Source organism: Budorcas taxicolor, chromosome 17 (genome assembly GCF_023091745.1).
Source record: "Budorcas taxicolor isolate Tak-1 chromosome 17, Takin1.1, whole genome shotgun sequence".
Taxonomy (NCBI): Eukaryota; Metazoa; Chordata; class Mammalia; order Artiodactyla; family Bovidae; genus Budorcas; species Budorcas taxicolor.
In genome coordinates this window covers 50,854,391-50,874,811 of record NC_068926.1, presented here as the reverse complement: position 1 = coordinate 50,874,811, position 20,421 = coordinate 50,854,391, and the positions used below count along the sequence as shown (strand labels likewise).

The 20,421-nt window shown below is 52.3% G+C and overlaps 1 protein-coding gene across 1 annotated transcript in view; it reads left to right on the top strand.

The window, feature by feature from the left end:
• Window positions 1–987: 987 nt before the first annotated feature.
• AACS (acetoacetyl-CoA synthetase) overlaps window positions 988–20,421 on the top strand; it is a 53,429-nt gene continuing 33,995 nt past the window's right edge. The window contains exons 1-5 of the mRNA XM_052654389.1: window positions 988–1,221; window positions 9,185–9,288; window positions 10,582–10,702; window positions 12,211–12,324; window positions 17,338–17,435. Of these exons, the coding sequence (XP_052510349.1) occupies window positions 1,089–1,221; window positions 9,185–9,288; window positions 10,582–10,702; window positions 12,211–12,324; window positions 17,338–17,435 (570 nt within the window). The 5' untranslated portion in view covers window positions 988–1,088. The remainder of the gene's footprint in view (window positions 1,222–9,184; window positions 9,289–10,581; window positions 10,703–12,210; window positions 12,325–17,337; window positions 17,436–20,421) is intronic.

Sequence of the window (20,421 nt, the reverse complement as noted above, 5' to 3'; positions counted from 1 at the left end):
GAGTATGTCCTTCAGCTCACAACCTTGCAGTGGTCTTGTGATACCCAAGGTAAAAGCCAAAATCTTCACTGGTCTCCAGGAACCCACCTGAGCTTCCCCCTCTTCCTTCATTGACCTCGTCTTCTACTCTAGGTCTCAAATGAAAAGACACTGGCCTCTCAGTTAGCTCACTAACCACATCCAACACTCTCCTGCCTCAGGACCTTAGCACCTGCTGTTCCTTCTGCCCCGAAACTTTCCTCCAGGTTACTAAGTAGCTCACTCCTACCTCAAGTTATTGATATAATAACCTTTTTAATGGGACCTTCCCTGACAACCTTTTTCAAATAAAAACACTCCTCCCATGTTTTCTACCCTTCCCTGATTTTTCATAGCACTTATTACCTTTTATTACGTGAATATTACTCTTTTTTATGTATGATACTCATTGGTGTAGTTTTTGATTGTACGTATTATACTATGTATGACATTTATACAATGTATTTGTTGATTGACCCTGCTCCTCCCCACACCTGTCCCCCACCCCTTATCTCTTGTTGACTGAGGGCAGGAATTACGCTTCGCTCGGTGATGTATCTGCAAAGCCTGCACAGTGCCCGGTACCCAGCAGGTGCTCGGTAAATACGGGTAGGACCAAAAAGAAAAAAAGAAAAAAAAAAATCAATCGAGAACGAAAGAACAGATGAACGAGCCTGCGGTCTCGACCTCGCCTTCCGGCCCTGGTTTAACCCCTTCGCGCTCCAGGTGAGGCTGGGGAGCCGAGCACAACGCGCCTGCGCGGCACCACCGCGTGGGCGTGCGCAGGTTGTAGTCCCGGAGCAGCGGCAGCACTCCTTTTCGAGGCGCGGCGCCCGCGGAGGGTTACATTCGGAGAGGCGGGGCCGTCGAAGGCCGGGAGCTTTGTGGGGCGGGGCTCGCTGGGAGTCCGGGCGGGGCGGCTGCTCCGCGTGCAGTTGCTCCACGTCCGCCTTGCCGCTCACACGGGGTCCCGCTCCCCGGCCTCTGCCGCCGTCCCCGGCTCGGTCCGCGGCCTGATCCCGGTCTCCCGAGTAGCCCCGGCCTTCCCGCCGGCCTTCCCCGCCGCAGTCATGTCCAAAGAGCCGCGAGCCGGGCGGGAGCAGATCCTAGAGTGCCAGGTGATGTGGGAGCCTGACAGCAAGAGGAACACGCAGATGGACCGCTTTCGGGCGGCCGTGGGCGCCGCCTGCGGCCTGGCACTGGGTGAGCGCGGGGTGCGCGTCCTGGGGGGCTCTCCGGCCAGCTCTTGGCTGGACCAGGGGCTTTCAGAAATCGGGCTCCTCCCTTGGCCGTCCGAGGGATCACTTGGCAGAGAGACACTGCTCCCGGAGTCCCGGGAGCCCCCCTTTTCCTGGACGTTGGGGTCAGGGCCCATCTTAATTGTTGGAATGGTCTCCTGATTTTCATCTTCCCGCCTCTGGGGGTTGGAGGAGCCACTGGACAGGGGGCGCGCCCCCTCCCTATGGGGTGGGACCCCTCCCTAGGGGGTGGGACATCTTCTGACTGTGGGGTTTTGCCCGTGTCTGTGCGGGGTGTCACTTCCTCTCTTTTCGGGGGGCCAGTCCCCTCTTCTCTGCAGTATCCATCTCTCTGGTAGGGTAGCCCCTCTGGTCTTGGAACCCCTGTGGACTGAGAGAGCCCTTGGTAGGCATTCCTACCTGTGAGGAGTGCTCCCTGGAGTCTTGCCCTCCCATACCGGGGGCTTCTGTCTCTCTGACCCAGGTCTTCTTTGACCCTTAGCTCCTCCCTTCTGTTGAGGGATGGGTCACTTGGCAGCCACATTACCTGGTGCTGACCCCTCACGGCGCCCCCCCCCCCCCCCCCCCCCTTCCCCTGCCCTGCCAGGCTGACCCTGCTAGAGGCCAGCCTGGATTCTGGGCATCGAGGAGATGGGTGATGCTCAGGCAGGAGGCTGTCTCTGGGATTGGGGTGGAACTCCTTCCCTTTATGTGTTTACACACCTAGCCCCAAACTGAACCTAGCCCAGTACCCCCCTTCCAGCTCCCTCCCTGTCCTCAGGAGCCACCTGGGTGAGATAGCCCTTTTCTGAGTGAGAAGCTTTCCCTCAGCTCTACCTGGCTGTCCACCTACTTCCTGCATCCTCCCCTCAACGATTTTTCATCTCATTGTGACCCTTTCCCCCTCGTCTCGCCCCTCTGCCGGCTGCAGGGACTCCTGTGTTTCTGTTGGTGGCATCACTGTCCTCAGGGAGCCCCACAGGAATGGAGACTTGGGTCGTCTGCCTTCCAGCATGGTCCCCTTTCCACCCCAGTGCCCGCATCTCCTTGAGGGCCCTGGTTTCCTCTTCCCTGAACCCTGGCTGGTTTTCCTCTTTCCTGCTTCTCTTCTCTTTAGTACCTGCTGCCTGCGGGCTTTGCCTGAGCAGCCTTGAAGCGAAGGTCTGGTTGGCCACACCTGGGCTCTGAGACTCACAATGGCTCCTTGTTGACCATGGATTTGCACATCCTGCCACCTGGCAGCTTCCATGTCCTCCACAGCACAGTGGGCGTCATAGCTTCCACAGGTAGCCCTTTCCCTTGCTCATCCAGCTCCCTCCTTCTCCTTGCTGCCTGCTCACTGGAGACAGGTGTGGCTTATTACTCTCTAGGCCTTTTTTTCAGGTAATAGTTGGTAAGTTAATGTGTGTTGGATTGGGGGACAGAGTTGTTTCTTTTTGGTTACACTGCATGGCTTCTGGGATCTTAGTTCCCCCTCCAGGGATTGAACCTGGGCCCTCGGCAGTGAGAGCACAGAGTTCCAACCACTGGACCGCCAGGAAACTCCCTGGGGCATAGACTTGATTCCCACCAAGAGCCAGGAGTGGAACCACATCCTGTTTTTGTGTTTCCGTGCCTTGATTCCATGTCTCTTTTTCTTCTGCCAGCTGTTCTCCCTGACGCTTTACAAAAATGATTTCACAGAAGGGCAGTCCTGTGAGATGCCTGAGGCTGAGCTGTCACCTCACTGCCGGGATCCTGAACTGGCTCTGCCACTTACTAGCTGTGTGGTCAGAGGGAAGTCATCGGATCTCCTGAGCCTTGGTTTCCCTCATCTGTAAAATGGGCATAATGAGAGGACCAACATCATTGGGTGGGCGTGAGGGCAATCAGGCTGAGCGCTGTGCCACACCTGGCCGGTGGGGGTGGCTGAGCAGACACTGGCAGGCACCAGTAGCCCCCAGACTGTCTGCCCAACTCCTGTCTGCCCTTCAAGGCTGGGACTGGTGGCCTGCTGGCCAGGGTGAACCTGCAGACTTAGTTTGGGCTTCTCACACTGAGTTACAGTCTCCTTGAGAGACTGCATAGGAAAAGCAAGATTTCCAGCTTCTTTGGCAAACCCACTGGCCCGTGATGATGGGTTCATGTCCCCACAGGCGGCATCAGCTGAGCTGAGTGGGGCTCCTCTCTTGGTCTGGGAGTGCTTTAGACCTTGGTTTTTTTTTCTCTTCCTCCTCTTCTACTCCTGATGGTTAACCCACCCTGCTTCTCTCCTTTCCACAGGCCTGGCCCTGGACATTTTGGGCTTTGCTTTAGGAGCCAACTCAAACGCTGTCTTCTCTGATTATTCTCTTTGACCACTTTCTTTTTCTCTCTCTCCAATTGCATATAATTTGGACTTTTATCCTGTCTTGCCTTTTCGTTTAGTTGTGAGCATGTTTTTTTATTTTTGGTCTATGAGGCATGTGGGATCTTCGTTTCCTGACCAGGGATTGAACCTGTGCCCCCTGCAGTGGAAGCATGGAGTCGTACCCACTGGACCATCAGGGAATCCCCTATTTGTGAGCCTTCTTATTTGCTTAAACACAGCTCCCTTGAACTTGTGTTGTCTGTGCCATCAGCGGTGGCTGGTGTGTGGCTGGTGGGCAGCACTGAGCAATGCTCTTGTCTGGATGTAGGGAGAGAGCAAGGGATGCGTCCTCACAGGCTGGCTCAGCCCTACTGCAACCCTGAGATGGGATGAGTTGGGGGGCATTCCCCAGCCCCTCAAGACCGGTGTCAGTGGGAGATCTATCCTTGTGTTTTGGAGGGGCAGGGCCTCTGTGGAACTATGCAGTCTCTTCCAGGACCAGAACCGTAGGTTGGTTGGCTCTCGTCATGGCTTCCAGCAGAGTTCATCTGGGAATCCACAGCATGCTCACCTAGACCTTGGGGTCCTCTGGGTGCAGACCTTGGGGGCAGCCTGCAGCCCCAGCCCAGCACATGTGCCTGTGACACTTGGCCTTGTTTGCAAGGCCCCAGGGGGCATACTGCATGTACCAGCTCTCGGTCATTAGGGGAGGCCACCAGCTTTATGGTACGCATTACTTTTTGCTTTTTATACAGAGCCATTAAAAAAAAATATATATATATATATTTATTTGACTGTGCTAGGTCTTTTCAGAGAAGGCAATGGCACCCCACTCCAGTGCTCTTGCCTGGAAAATCCCATGGATCGAGGAGCCTGGTAGGCTGCAGTCCATGGGGTCGCTAAGAGTCGGGCACGACTTCACTTTCACTTTTCACTTTCATGCATTGGAGAAGGAAATGGCAGCCCACTCCAGTATTCTTGCCTGGAGAATCTGAGGGACAGAGGAGCCTGGTGGGCTGCCGTCTCTGGGGTCGCACAGAGTCGGACACGACTGAAGCAACTTAGCAGCAGCAGGTCTTTTAGCTGCAGCACGTGGGGTCTTCGTTCTGTGTTGCAGCATGTGGGATCTAGTTCCCTGACCAGGGGTCGAACCCTGCCCCCTTGCATTGGGAGCCCAGAGCCTTAGCCACTGGACCACCAGGGAAGTCCCAGTACACGCTCTTCTGGAGGACTGGGCCAAGTGTCTTTACGTCACAAACTGCAACTCATCTCTGCGTGCCAGCATCTGGGGGAAAGCTGGGCAACACAAAGAAGGCTTGGTCTCCCTTCTCAAACAGCTCAAGTGTCTTTGTGGGGAGAAGGCTCTCACAAAGCTAGCAGCGCTGAGCAGCGGGTGTAGGGGCATGTGCTGCACACCTTCTGAGCTCCGGGGCTATTAGGATGCTGCTAAAGGGGGCTGACAGGCCCTTGAGCTGAGATGTGAAAGGTGTAGGCGGGTCAGAATTTTCACAGGTGGGGAGGAAGAAGCCAGTGAAGAAGCCAGTTTGTAAGCGGGGCTTACAAACTCAGAGGCCTGCAGGGACCAGGCAGGTGATGAGATATTAGTTAACAGTGAATGTTTAGTGAGCCCTTCCTATACGCCAGGCCTCATTTGGGAACTTTGCATGGATTAACTAACTTATTCCTCAGTAATCTGGCCAGATAGATGGGGCTTTCATCAAGGTTCTCAGCTGAGAAGCTGGAGGCTTAGAGTCTTGGCTGAGGTCTTGGAGCAGTGACCAGTAGGGCTGGAGTCAGTGCCCTGAGCTGCGGTATTAGGTTGCTTCTCACGTGTGTGAAGGGCCAGGTGGGGCGGCTGTTACCTGTTTAGCTGTTTGTCACCGTGTTGTGTGACCGCTGCCTGTTGCTTCATTGCAAATCACCCCAGGACTTAGTGACAGTAAACGACAGTAGACGTTTATTATCTCTCAGTTTCCACGGGCCGGGCTTCTGGGAGGGGCTTAGCTGGACAGTTCTAGCTCTGGGTCTCTGAAGGCTTTGTCTATCTCTTCTCATCTGAAGGCTGGACCGGGGCTGGCAGCCACACTATTCAGGGGCTGGCCCACGTGGCAGTGAGTCATTGCTGGTTGTGGGCAGGAGGCCTCTGCTGCTTGCCACCTAGGACTGCTTGAGTGTCCTCCCAGCATGGTCACTGGCTTCTTGCAGAGCAGGTGATCATGACAACAAGAACTGCAGTGCCCTTATGACCTTCTGACCCAGCCTCACAAGGCACTCGGTCATTTCCGTAACAGCTGGTTGGTTCGTTGGATCAGCCTGGCTCAGCCGGGGGCAGGGAGGGGACACCTGTTGGCCAGCTCCCACAATCAAGATGCCTGTCTTCTTGGGAGAAGTCAGAAATTCTGAATTTCATTCGGAAACCCAAATTTAGTATCAGCTGCTTCTGTTTCTTTCTGAGCATAGTGCAGACTGAATGAGACATGCCTGTGGTTGGTCACTCAGGTGTCTGGATCATAGCCTCTGAGCCCAGGTTGGGATGTATGTGTGCGAACAGAAGCCCCGGAGTCCCTGCTTGACTGGAGAGTTGTGGACGGTGGGAGAGTTTGGGCACAAACTCCACCTACTTTTCCATGGGTCATTGTGAAGTTGAGATGGTATTGTGACCTCCAGCTCCTTGGTCGGCAGGCTGGTTACATTCCTCCACCCTGCTAGATGCTGTTGGGGATGCAGTTTGTGATGGGCTATCAAGGTCTTCAGGGGAGGCCTGCGTTTCAAGCTCCAGCTCCATCTCTTGTGTCAGCCTGGGCAGGGGGTGGTTGGTTTGGTGCCAGAGCTCTTTGCAATTTGTGAGGACCAAGATGATTAAAAAAAAAAGCCTGGGAGAGGGAGGACCTGCAGGGCCTGTTTGTCTAGTGCGGTTTCCCCCAGGCCTTCCAGAGGCTCTGCTGCTGGAGAAGCGCCCTGGGCCTGGCACTGCCTCCCTTGACGGGGAACATGGCAGCAGGCTCCTGCTAACATGTGCTTTTTCATCCCTGTCTCCTTGTCTGAGCTCGTGTGGTGCGGCCAGGAGGCCCATCTTGTGTCACGAGTGATGCTCAGGGTAACAAGCTTGGGCCCTCCTCTCTGACAAGCACTGTTCTTAGTCCTTGCAGTGACCCCACGGTAAGTACCATTATCTTACTTGGAAGAGACAGAGGCCCAGAGAAGATTAATGACTTGGGTGACATCAGCCAGTTTAGAGAGCGGCAGGACTTGCACCCGGGTGGTCGGCCCTGAAGCCAGTGTCTGAGCAGCATGCTCTCTGCAGTTGTCCCTGTGTCACAGGTGAGGATGCTGAGGCTCAGAGAGGTGAAGCAGCCAGCCCAAGGTCACTGTCTAGTAAGTGACAAGAGCTGAGGTTTGAAGCCAGTCATTCAGCCTGGCCCTGGGGGGCAGGTTAACCCTGCACTATAGGACCCGGTGCTGTCTCCAGCCCATTTCCAGATGACACTCTGGAGAAACAGTTCCAGAGAGACAGCGTGGCCTCTCTGAGGTCCCCAAGCACTGTGTTGAGAGTCAGGGCTGGCTCCAGGCTCCCAGATGCAACCATCCCTGGCATCTTTCCCTGTGAGCTTGATCGACCTGGACTGTGGCTCCTGGGTTGAGTAGATACAGGGCAGGGCTCGGGGGAGGTTCTCTGGTAGGGTCTGGAGGACAGGCAGGCATCATTGCTGGGACAGCAGCTTCTCTTTCTTGAACTCAGAGCTCTAAGGCACCCCCCTTCCCCTCATCACAGCTATGCTGACTCTTCCCCCTTTGTTCTGATCTCTGCTGCCAGAGATGCCCCATGGCCTGGGCTCTTGGCTTCCTCCCTGGTCCTAGCCCCCTGCCCCTGCCACCCTGGCTCTCAGCGATTGCTCTCTTCCTCCGGCTCCTGTGTCCAGCATGACCGAGAACAGATAAATACTGGATGCCGGGACTTCCCTGGTGGTCCCATGGCTAGGACTGAGCTTCTAATGCCGGGGCCTCAGGTTCGATCCCTGGTCAGGGTACTAGATCCCACTGCCATAACTAAGATCTGGTGCAGCCAAAAAAAAAAAAAAAAGAACTCTTTTTAAAAAAAATTTACTGAACGCCACATGGAGGAGGGACACTGCTAAGGGCAGGGATCACTATGTGTCATCCTCTGGATACACCCCCAGTGAGGATGATGAAAGCTGTAGTTGAGTGATGCAGTGAGAGAACTTGACTTGTTGGTCAGCTTCCTGCTGGACTGTTATCATCCCTGGGGGCGCTGGTGGATGAATTTTAAGTCCTGTCGAAAACATACTGAGATTAAAAAGGCCAAAGGGGACTGGACTTGCCCATGGTTCCAGGATTAGAACCTGCTGAGAAGAACGTGCCTCCATTTGTGTAAAAGTGGGAGGCAGAGGGATGTATTTGCTGACACATAAAATCTGCAAGGTCACACACAGAAAAATCTCTATGACTGGTTACCTCTGGACCAGAAAAGTTAGAGGGTTGTGGGGGTAAGAGAGAGGGAGGCATTTTTTTTTTCTCTTTAACCATGTAATCTTTTATTTACTTTGTAATTTTGAATCCTGTGACTGTAGCACTTACTCAAAAATCAGAATAAGTAAATAATACAAAAAAATCCCCGTAGCGTTGTCTTGGCATGAAGAGTCATTGGCAAGCTTCCAGTACTGGACTGAATTTTCAAATCTGTTTAGGTTTTCTGAGTTTGTAGGGTATAATAATGTGTTAAGTCACTTTCAGTTCAGTTCAGTTCAGTCGCTCAGTCATGTCCGACTCTTTGCGACCCCATGAACTGCAGCACGCCAGGCCTCCCTGTCCATCACCAACTCCCGGAGTTCACTCAGACTCGCGTTCATCGAGTCAGTGATGCCATCCAGCCATCTCATCCCTGGTCATCCCCTTCTTCTCCTGCCCCCAATCCCTCCCAGCATCAGAGTCTTTTCCAATGAGTCAACTCTTTGCATGAGGTGGCCAAAGTGTCGTGTCCAATTCTTTGTGACTCTGGACTGTAGGCTGCCAGCTTCCTCTGTCCGTGGGATTCTCCAGGCAGGAATACTGGAGTGTGTTGCCATGCCCTCCTCCAGGAAATCTTCCCGACCCAGGGATCAACTGTGCATCTCCAGCATTGGCAGGTAGATTCTTTACCACTAGTACCACCTGGGAAGCCCCTAAGTATTTTATACCTGGCCTCATTGAAATCCTCATATTTGCCCTGTGAAGCAGGTTGTTATTAATCATTTCCATTTCACGGATGGGGAAACAGAGACATAGGACTTACAGAGCTTGCCTGAAGCCTCACAGCTAACAAATGGCCGAGCCGGGATTTGAACCCAGGCCTTCTGGGTCCAGAGTCCATGGTCTTAGGCATGCTGGTTAAGATGAAAAATCAGCTGCCTCATTGCTTTGGTTCTTTTAGGGGACTAGCAGTGGTGGGTTTGCTTCAGCAAAGACTAAGGTGCCCTGCTCTCCCAAGATCCTTTCTCATCAGATGCCTTTGAAGCCTTCAGACACATGTAACTCCATCTTGTCATTGAACTAAGTTTCCTCCTAAGATTTATCTGAGCTATATGTCTTTTTTTTTTCCCAGAAAATTATGATGACTTGTATCATTGGTCAGTTGAGTCGTATTCAGATTTCTGGGCAGAATTCTGGAAATTCAGTGGAATTGTCTTCTCATGCATGTATGATGAGGTAAGTAGAAATTTCACTTACACATTCTTTTCTACATTGCAAAATCATTAATTTGGGGGGATCGTGGTTATGATTCAAGATGAAGTGTTAATTTGGGGGAAGACTAAATCCTATCTTATTTTAAATCCTCACAACAGTGGGAAAAAGTCATTGCCTCAGAGAATTGCTGGGGGATTGTTTTGGGGTCAAGGACCTCATGGGTACTCTGCAGACTTGGAGCCCTCCAGTGAGCATGGATCCCAGGCCCTGTCTTGCCACTCTGAGTGATCCTAAGAGTAGGGCATCACTTTGTTTTTGTTTTAATAAAAATTATTAGAGTTGTGGTAAAATACACACAACACAAAATTTTCAACGATGCTACATGCATTCACATAATTGTTTTTTAAACTATCAGTTTTGTTGTTAACTTGGATTTTATTTTTGGCGGTGCAGCATGTGGGATCTTAGTTCCCTGACCAGGGATCAAACCCGTCCCCCCCACTGCAGTAGAAGCTCAGTCTTAACCACTGGACCACCAGGGATGTTCTTAACCTGGATTTTAGAGGAAAAATCCAAGCTCTTTATGCTCAATAACTATCCAGGGACTGGGAACTCTGTTATTCAGATAACCATTTGTTGTGTTGTTGGTTTCATTGTGAGGTGAGCCATTCTGAAAGGTTCTTCTGCAGGCACTTGGGGAAGAAAACCAAGGTTCCAGCCCCTGAGTACAGAGCAGGGATCCTGCTTTCTGAAAGCTGTGGTGGGAGGGTCAGGTAGGCCCTGCACTTTGACCCCCTGGTTTCCATGCTCCTGGTTACACCTGGAACGCTCGGTGGCTGCCATGTCTGTCTTATTTACTTTCTCTCATCAGCATCTTTCATAAAGTAGGGGCTTAATAATTGTTGACGGAGTAAATGAGTGGGGATGGTGTTTTCCGTTGGCATTAATTTTTTTTAACATTAGCAAGGAATAATTGCTGTGTATAATTATGTATTTCAAGTGTACATGTGATGACATCTTGTGGAATGATTACCAAGGTAATTGACACAGTCATCACCTCACACAGGTAACCTTTTTTTTTTCCCTTGGTGAGAATGCTTAAGATCTTTCAGCAGCTGTCAGGGACACTGTACTGGATTCATTTCTATTTTCACTTTCCAGACTTTGGGCCAGGTCAGCGTTCTGTCCATAAAACGATCTAGTGTCGCTTGGGCTGGTTGGTTAGTTGGCTTCCTGGGATGCGGAGTCCCTCGTGCGCATCCTTGGTGTTACCCTCTCGTGCATGTGTGTCTTGGTTTGCCGTTGTCCCTCTAGGTCGTGGACACTTCCAAAGGGATCGCCGATGTGCCTGAGTGGTTCAAAGGCAGTCGCCTCAACTATGCAGAAAACCTCCTGCAACACAAAGAAAACGACCGAGTGGCCCTTTACGTCGCACGTGAGTCCCCTTTTCCTCTCTTAGTGTGTGTTTTTTGTTTTAATATTTTGGCTGCACCAGGTGACATTAGAGATCTTAGTTCCTGGACCAGGGGTTGAACCCTGGCCCTCTGCCCTGGAAGCGTGGAGTTCTAACCACTGGACTGGCAGGGAAGTCCCGGTTCTGAAGCATTCAGAATCTGATATCTTATTTCCAAACAATATCTTGGGACCTTTGGGTTTTATGTGTGTGTGTGTGTGTGTACACGTGTGTGATGAGAACATAAAATAGTAACTTCACCATCTTAACCATTTTTTGAGTGTCCAGTTCAGTGGTGTTAAATATATTCACATTGCCATGCAGTAAATCTCTGGAACTTTCTCACTGAGACTCTGTACCCACTCAACATTGATTTTCCCTTTTCCTCCCCCAGCCCTTGGAAAGTTATATATATTAAAAAAATCACAACCTGATCAAAGAATTCTTCACTTTATAGAAGCATTGCCAATAGTAAAAAAAGAAATTTTTAAATGGCAGATTCTGAGCATGTGTCTCAGAGGTGCCCTTTCCCACAGCTTTTCTTTTCCGTAACGTTGGGTAAATCTGTATCTTGTTTTGCATTCTCTGCATCTGTGTAGCGTCTCCCAGGCATGTTTTCTAACCTGTATTTGTACAGGTGTGAGTTTCAACATGTCTGTGACTCAGAGTCTCTCTCTCTTTTTTGAAAAATTTATTTTGTTTTTTGGTTGTGTGCAGTGTGGGATCTTAGTTCCCTAACCAGGGATCAGCCCCAAGCCCCCTGCAGTGGAAGCATAGAGCCCTAACCAGTGGACCACCATGGAATTCCCTAGAATCTTTTTTTGTTTTTTTTAAACTAAAAAAATATTTTTTTACCATGTCGAGGTGGTTTCTGAAATACGACAACACAAATCAGCCATGATTCTACATACATCCCCTTCCTTCCTCGCCTCCCTCCCCTTCCCCCATCCCATCCCTCCAGGTCATCACAGTGCCAGACTGGCCTCCGTGTGCTACACAGTCACTTCTCACCAGCTGTCCATCTTACACCCGATAGTGGATATATGTTGATGCTTCCTTCTCCCTTCGCCTCACGCTCTCGCTTCCCTGCTGTGTCCGCAAGTCCATTCTCTGCATCTGCATCTCCTTTCCTTCCCTGCAAATAGGTTCATCGATATTGTTTTTCTAGATTCCGTACATATGTATTAATATAGTATATTTGTTTTTCTTTTTCTGACTTATTTCACAATGTATAACAGGCTCTAGGTTCATCCACCTCACTGGAACCGACTCTAATTTGTTCTTTTTTATGGCAGAGTAATATTTCATTGTGTATACATACCACATCTTCTTTATACATTCACGAGTCGATGGACATCTAGCTTGCTTCCATGTCCTGGCTATTGTAAATGGTGCTACTAAGCACATTGGGGTGCATGTGTCTTTTTCGAAGATCAGAGCCTCTCTTTAGAGGACAGTCCATGGATGACCTATCCCTCTGCTCTTCCCAGGGGAAGGCAAGGAGGAGATTGCGAAGGTGACTTTTGAAGAGTTGCGGCAACAGGTGGCTTTGTTTGCAGCAGCGATGAGGAAGATGGGCGTGAGGAGAGGAGACCGGGTCGTTGGTGGGTATTTCTGGCTCCTGTCACTGTGGGAACAGGGGAGTGGCTGGGAAGAAATGCGGTGGAGCTGGGTCAGGTTGCCCATGGCCTTGTGTTTACGTGTGCTGCACAAATCACTGAAAGTATGGCCTGGCGGGAGTGAGCTGGGCTGTGAGGGTCCTCAGCTCTCAGCCCCAGCGTGAGCGTGTCTTCATGCTGAGTGGGAGCCAGTGTTCACAGCTATGTATTTTTTTTTTTAATGAAACATGGTCCTTTTTTAAAAAAAATTTTTTTGTTTATGGGACTGTGCCCACTCTTAGTTGTGATGCATAGGATCTTTAGTTGTAGCGTATAAACTCTTACTTGTGGCATGTAGAATCTAGTTCCCTAACCAGGGACTGAACCTGGGCCCCCTGCTTTGGGAGCACTGAGTCTTAGCCACTGGACTGCCAGGGAGGTTCCAAAATGTAGTCCTTAAATGAAACACAAGCCAGAGAGTTCATCAGTTGCATGCATGCTCAGTCATGTCTGACTCTCTGCAACCCCATGGACTGTAGCCTGCCAGGCTCCTCTGTCTATGGGTTTCTCCAGGCAAAAATTTTGGAGTAGGTTGCCATTTCCTTCTCCAGGGGATCTTCGTGACTCAGGGATCGAACCTGAGTCTCATGTGTCCTTCATTGGCAGCTGGGTTCTTTACCACTGACTCTTCCAAGGCTGGGAAAAGCTGGCTGCTGCATTTTCTGCGTCTGCCCACCTCCAACGCACTGGTTTTCGGAGGAATTTTGGAGGGTAGTTTCCAGGCTGTGATTTCTGCTGCTTGTATTGACATGACTGTAGACTGATCCTGAAAACCCAGCAGAGGGAGTTTTATCAGTGGAGACTCACCTGACAGATTTCCTCCGCCGCACAGATGTCATGGGTGGTGCCGCCAACCTGCTCGTTTCCCAGATGAAAAACCGAGGTCCAGGGGAGAAAATTCACCAATTCGTTTTTTTTTAATGTGGAAAGAATTTCATTATAAAAAACTGGTTGTTGATTTAAATGAGAGGGCTTCCCAGGTGGTGCTAGTGGTAAAGAACTCATCTGCCATTGTAGGAGATGCAAGAGACTCAGGTTTAATCCCCGGGAGAAGGAAATGGCAACCTGCTCCAGTATTCTTGCCTTGAGAATCCCATGTACAGAGGGGCCTGGAGGGCTATAGTCCATTAGGGTTGCGAAGAGTCGGACACAACTGAAGTGACTTAGCATGCATGCATGCAGACAGCTTCAGTTCACAAGGTTGTTAACATAAAGTATGTGAAAATACTTGGCCTCTGGAGATTATTTTAAATAAGGAGTTAACTTTTATTTTTTTATTTTTGGGCCATGCTGCTTGTGGGTTCTTAGATCCCTGACCAGGGCTTGAACTTGGGCCCTCAGCAGCAAAAGAGTGGAGTCCTAACTGCTAGACCGCCATGGAAATCCCCGAGTTACTTAATAATGAGGCATGAAATTTCATGGCCAGGACATCTCATCACAGATCTGTTAAACAATCGATTGTAACTGTTTGGTGCTACAGCATAGGAGCGGGACCCCTGGGCCCCAGCTTCCTCATGCCAGGCGGGTGGCCACACTGTCCCTGGGGATCCCCACCAGGGTTGTCTCACTCAGCGTGGCTTCTCCCATGTAGTCCTTCCTGGTGAGAATCTGTTTAGCAGCTTCGAGGGTACCAGGCTCCCTGGAGTCAGGTGGCTTTCTTTTTGTACTTGGTGCTGCCTTTGGGCCTGTGGATTTGAACGAGAACTTCCTCCTCCCCTGGACCTCGAGTTTCTTCATCTTAAATGGGGCGGCAGAGAGGCTGACCTGACTGGTTGTACAGAATGTCTCGTGGGTGGAGAAGTCAGGTGGGCCTTCTCAGTCCTGCCCATCCTCCAGCATCCTGGGTGGGGCCAGTAACGAGGAGGCGTCCAGGGACAATTTCCAGTCCACAGCCAGCTGGGGTTCTTTGTGCTTTTTGCTGTGATGCTGGGGTCAGTGTTTAAGTTGTTCCTTCCAGGATCAGACATCAGATCTCATTCTTAAACTCAAAGAGAGAGCTTCTCTGTCCTCTGGCCACACGGCCACACGGCTTTGCTCAAGGCACCAACCCCCGTGGCATTGAGGGTGTCTGTCCCCTGCTCCAAAGCTCACTAGCTCCTGCTGCCCCCAGGGGCAGGTCTGCACAGGCCTTGCATTCTTGCTTCCTTCCCTGCCTCCTCACACCCTCACCTTTCCTCAGTCCTTCCCTGACTGCTGTCCTCCGAAGTGTCCAGCAGATCCTTTGTGGGGAGCCAGCCTCCTCCCACTGGCCTGTAACTTTACCTGCAAATAGTGTCACTCAGGGAAGCCCCCTGGTTGCCCCCGTTGGACCCTCAGGAGTCACTCAGGGAAGCCCCTGGGTTGCCCCCATTGGATCCTCTGTTGGCATCTCATCCTCTGTCTTCAGAGAATGTGTCATTGGTATTGGGTTGGCCAAACAGCTTACAGAAAAACCCGAACGAACTTTTTGGCCAACCCAAGTAATTTTCTGTTCGGTTTTTGTGATTATTTGATCATCAGTCTCCTCTGTTTGGCTCTAAAGTCCACGAGGCCTGGGGGGGGGGGGGGCGTCCAGCTGTGAGGCTGCCCTCCCTGCCCCCAAGGGTCATAGGACCAGGACCACAGGCCACGGTGTCAGCAGGAGAAGCCACTGGGCATGTTGGTATAACCGTTACCCACCTCCCCTCTCCCAGGGGTCTCACTGAAAGTTGGCGCTTGGCGTGTGTTTGCAGAGAGGGTGACCTTACCCTGGGGTAAGCCGTGTGAAAGGGCTGGACCCTGAGACTCCTTCTCAGATGATGGAGCCGGGTGTGCAGTGAGCACTCACTAAGTGTTAGCTGACTGGGCCTGTCTCAGCCCTGGATGGAGTGTTCCCCTGTAGATCCAAGAGTTCGCCCTGGTTCACTGAGGTCTCTGCCCAGAGGCCGGCCCTGCCATCCTGTGCAGAAATCCACTGCCACTCTCTCTGCACCTCATTTACAGTTGTCGCCTTACTGGCTCCCTGAAATCACGGGATTATTTGTATGTGTGTGTGTGCACATGTCTGTCTGTCGGTCCTCCTCCGGGACTAGAGGACGCGGCTTTGTCTTCTGTTCACGGCCCCACCTCAGTCCACGGGGGGCCTGGCACACAGTAGCGTAGAATGAGTATTTTATTGGATGACTGCGTGAGAGTACTGGGTCAGAGCAGGCATTTGTGTTGAAACCACAATATCTTGGGTTTTTCTCGCTCTAGTTTAATCTGCCTAGAAAAGGAACTCAAGAGGCTCTTCTACCCTCCAGTGATTTTTCTTCCCTCCTATTTTTATTTTAAAAAAAAAATCTCCCTTTGAAGCAAACACTTCTGAGAAGGAGAAACAGAAAACAGGGTATATGGGGGCACCTCTTGGCCATGCTTTTTTGGGGGACACCTGCTCCCTTGTTCTTGTCCCCTCAACATCAGGCTGGTCCTGGGTGGCACCCCACCCCCCTCAGCCACCCCGCTTCTTGAGTGTCGCAGCTAGAGTACTGATTTGACCAGATGACAGTTACCAGGACTGGGGACTGTGCTTCCCAGAAGCGAGTGTGAGGAAGCCTCAGTGCAGAGGGGCTTGCGTGGGGAAATCCTTGGAGAGCTTTGCGGATAAAGTTAGAGCTGCTCACGACTCTTCCTCATCTGTGGATTGGGTATCTCCTGGCCATGTGTCAGAGCCAGCAGGGTCACACAACCTCCCTGGGTGGTGAGTCTCGCCCTGCCTCAGGCAGTGGCACGGTGGAGACACGTCAGTTGCATTCACAGCCAGCTCTTTCCTCAGCAGCAGATGCCTGTCAACGGGTCTGCCATGTGCCAGGGCTGGGTGGAGCCTGGGTACTGAGTGAGCGATGTAGGGCTCATGTCCCTGGGACACCCAGCCTGGGAGATGCGGTGAATGCATAGAAACGGAAGTTCCCACCGCTGTTGTCAAATAGGCGATTCAGAGCTGCGGGAGGAGGAGCAGGGGGAGAGCTGTCCAGGGCGCCTGGGGTGCTGAAGCAGAGAGGGTTTTTGTATAACCAGGGAGCCGTGCTCGGGGGAGGCCCTGGCCCTTCTGCTCCTGGCTGCTTTGTGCACAGATCCTTTCCTCTGGAGCATTTAAGACAATCTGTTTAATCAGTCATAGTCTCTTTGGCTATAAAGGTTCTCTGCCTCTGTTACTGTAGAAGCCCAGCCTCCTGCTTGAAGACAGGCCTGAGCCCCTTTCAGGCTTGTATATGTCTCTGCTCTGTCTTCATTCCCCTACAGCCTCTCCTCTCCTCCCTCCATCCAAACATCCACCCACCAGCCGGCCACAGGGCCTTGATCTGCAGGGTGTGACAGAAGGCATTTGGTAAACTAGAGAGCAAGACAGGCAAAGTCCCAGCCTTCGCAAGAGAACCAGTTATAAGTTGCCAGTTATGATTTTCCTTAGGTGATTATTATGGGAAATCTGGTGAGGGAGAAATATGGCATGCTTTATGGTGACTGGCCAGGGCACCTGAGTTCATGGAGTGCCCTTGGAGAAGGCTTACCTGAGGGAGTTTCGTTTGCATTCAGCGCTGAAGGATGCGTGCGTGCCCAGTAGGGAGGGCTGGTGTGGGTGGGAGTGTCTAGACAGCTCATGCAACCTATGCAAAGGCCCTGAGGCAGCAGGCACTTCAAACAACTGAAGAACTGAAGGCAGCCTATTATGACTGAGCCCAGAGTGAGTGCCAGAGCGGAGGGAGAAGAGACCAGACCGGATCTTGTAGGGGTCACTGATCGGAGTGGGTTGGAGGGGGTGGTGGCAGGAAGCGGTCAGGCTGGCAGCAGGTGATTGCAGCATCCGAGCAGGAGCTGTCCAGGTGGGTGGGGTGGGCCTGGCCCTACTCTGTGAGCCGTTCACAGCCAGCCCCTCTCCCCACTCCCGCCTGGCTCTGGGAGGTGCTTTTGGAAGTCTGCATCCTCACACCCTGACCAAGCGTTCTCCCTGTGTCCTCTCCACAGGCTACTTGCCCAACAGCGCGCATGCCGTGGAGGCCATGCTGGCGGCTGCGAGCATTGGGGCCATCTGGAGTTCCACGTCCCCAGACTTTGGCGTGAATGTGAGTCAGGGTCCCCTCAAGTGCCCTGCATGTGCTACCCCTGCAGGGGATCATTACTTGTGATTTCTGCCTGATATATTGGGTCAGGGTGTGGGCAGCTGCAGGGTGGGACCAGCAAGATGGGGAGGAAAACGGCTTTACTGTGACCTCCCGTCTCCCCAGCCAGTGACTTGTGATCCATGGGAGAGGAGGAGCCAGAAGGAGCTTAATGTTTTTTAAAATTAATTAATTAACTTACTTTTGGCCATGCTGGGTCTACTGCTGCTCTTGAGCTTTCTCTAGTTGTGGCGAGCCGGGGCTGCTCCTCTGTTGGCAGTGCACAGGTTTCTCATTGCAATAGCTTCTCTTGTTGCAGAGTAGGGGCTCCAGGGTGTGTGGGCTCAATAGCTGAGGTGCATGAGCTAAGCTGCTCCGCAGCATGAGGGATCTTCCTGGGCCAGGGATTGAACCCGTGACCCCTGCATTAGCAGGTAGAGTCTTAACCACTGGGCCATCAGGAGAGTCCAGAGCCAAATCTTCTCTTAAGCCTACAAGTAAATGATTCTTCCTTCCTTTCTTTAATATTCCTCACGTCCAGCCATGTGTATTGGCTACATTAGTGTGTTACATGTGATGGGCAGTGTTCTGAGCATTCAGTAAGAAGTGCCCGACCACTGCTCTGGTGACTTCATGCCCACATGAAGTTTTCTGATGTTTATCCTCTGCAGACTGTTTTCCAGATTTTTTCACAGAAGTTCCTCCAAGGCCTCCAACATTGCCATTTCTGATCTCTTTTTAAAAAGTATTTTTAAAATTATTTATTTATGTTTGACTGCGCTGGGTCTTCATTGCTACATGAGGGCTTTCTCTAGTTGCAGTGAGTGGAGGCTACTCTTGGTTGCTGTGAGCAGGCTTCTCATTTCGGTGGCTCCTCTTGTTGTAGAGCGTGGGCTCTAGGTGCACAGGCTCAATAGTTGTGGGCGCATGGGCTTCGTTGGTCTGTGGTGTGGGGGATTTTCACAGACCAGGGAGCAAATCAGTGTCCCCTGCTTTACAAGGCAGATTCTTAACCACTGGGCCACCAGGGAAGCCCTCATCTCTTACTTTGAGTCTGAGCTTTGCACCCTGTGTGGGAGTGGGTTGAGCCTTTTTATTTCCTTAAACCTGGAGGGTACCAGGGACCAAGATGCACCAGCTGTACAGTGACCCAGGCAGGGGCAGGAAGCTGAGCCCCACATGGGGAAGGAAGAAACAGTGGAGCAGGACTTCTGGGACTCTCTACTTCCTGATCAGGGACCTCTTCTGGTTGCAGAGCCTTGGGGCTGAGGGACCCTCAGGAGCCATGAGCACAGTCCCCTGTTAGAGGACACAGTGGGCATCTTCCGAGACTGCTCTTCTTTTGCCCTGGGCATGGCCCCAGCTCTGGGCATCCGTCAGAGCAGCCCAGAGGCCAAGGGCTGGCCTGGCTTTGCTGCCTGTGCATCCCTGGGCGAGTTGTTTATCCTCATGTGTGAGGCAGGGGCAGTGGAAAGAGAGAGTCTCATGAAACAAATGTAGACCGTGTGGGCCTGTGATTGGCGTGGGAGGGTTGATATACTTGGACTATAGATGCAGTGATGGAGCTTTTCCAGCCTCGCTCTGTGACCCATGTGCCTGGTCCATGGGCCAGGCATTTTGGGTGTGAGCTTGACACTGATGTCTGTCCTGAGGCTCGCTCTTCTGGAAAAGATTTCACAGTATTTCTTATTTTCCCCTGCACCACACAGAGGAGGGATAGACGTGGCTCTGTAACATGGAGGCCTGGAGCAGTGAAGTGATTGGCCGAGGCGAGTCCTGGCCCCATGGGGTGAGGACTGAGCCCTGCTGAGTTCAGGGAGAGGGTGGTCATCTCGGCCCTCATTGCTGGTGGCCGTGATTGTGCCTCCTGGGGCTTTGCTGGGCCTCTGCCAGATCGCCTCCCGCCAGGACCGACTTGAGATTGAAGCTCCGGGGTGACTTCTTGATCCTCAAGGCCCTCCGTGAGGCCACGTGTGCTTGGGACTGGGCCATCCTTGTGGGAGCCAGTCCCTGGGCACTGTTGTCCTTGGACCTGTTAGCAGCCCTTGAGCTGTGTTGCCCAGAAGTGGTGAAGGTGCCTCGGGGTTGGAGAAGCCACGTGGCATGGAGGTTACCGGCAGGCAGGCTCCTGCCTGGGTCTGAGTCGGGCTCTGCTGCTTCCTGGTTCCCATTCCTGGGGGCACACCGCAGGAGGCTTGTGAGGACAGCAGCAGAGCTCATCTAGGGTTGGGACAGCGCTTGACCCGCCCCCGAGCTCAGTAAATGTCAGATGTTCCTGATGTGGGATCTGGTTCCTTGACCAGGGATTGAACCCAGGCCCCCTGCATGGTGAGTGCAGGGTCCTAGGCACCGGACCTTCAGGGAAGTCCAGAGGGGTGTGTGTTTTTGAGTGAATTGGAACCTGTAAGCAGTTGTAAAGATGTTGGCAGAGCTCTGTGTGGCAGGAGGGTGTGGCTGTGGCCTTCTAGAGCCTGACTGAAGCTCGTGCCTGAGGGCATCACAAGCTTCAGAGAGTAGAGGGCCTGAGTTGGCCTCTGGTGGCAGCTCTCAGCCTCCAGGTGCAGGGCGGGGCGGCATTAGGGGACAGGTCACCTCACACTTGTTTGTAGCATCAGCAGCTGGCCCTGACCCCGTGCCTGTTCTCATGAGTCTGTTCTGTGTGGAATGTCACCACCACAGGCCACTCTGGCCAACTCTGGTCCGAGGTCCTGTAGTGTCGAGGACGCAGCCCGTGGGTACCGCTGGAGGGCGTCCCAGGCATTCCTTCCCTGGGTTGAGGCTGGTTTGGTTTTCTGACGTGGCGGCTGTCGTCAGACGCACGTGCGCACTAGATGGCAGCGTGGCTCTGCTCTGACCCTGACCTTCAGCGTATTTGATTCAGGGAAATCTTTGCCATGCAACGGCCTGAGTCTGGGGAGAGCCCTCCGTTCCATCAGAAAATGACAGGGCC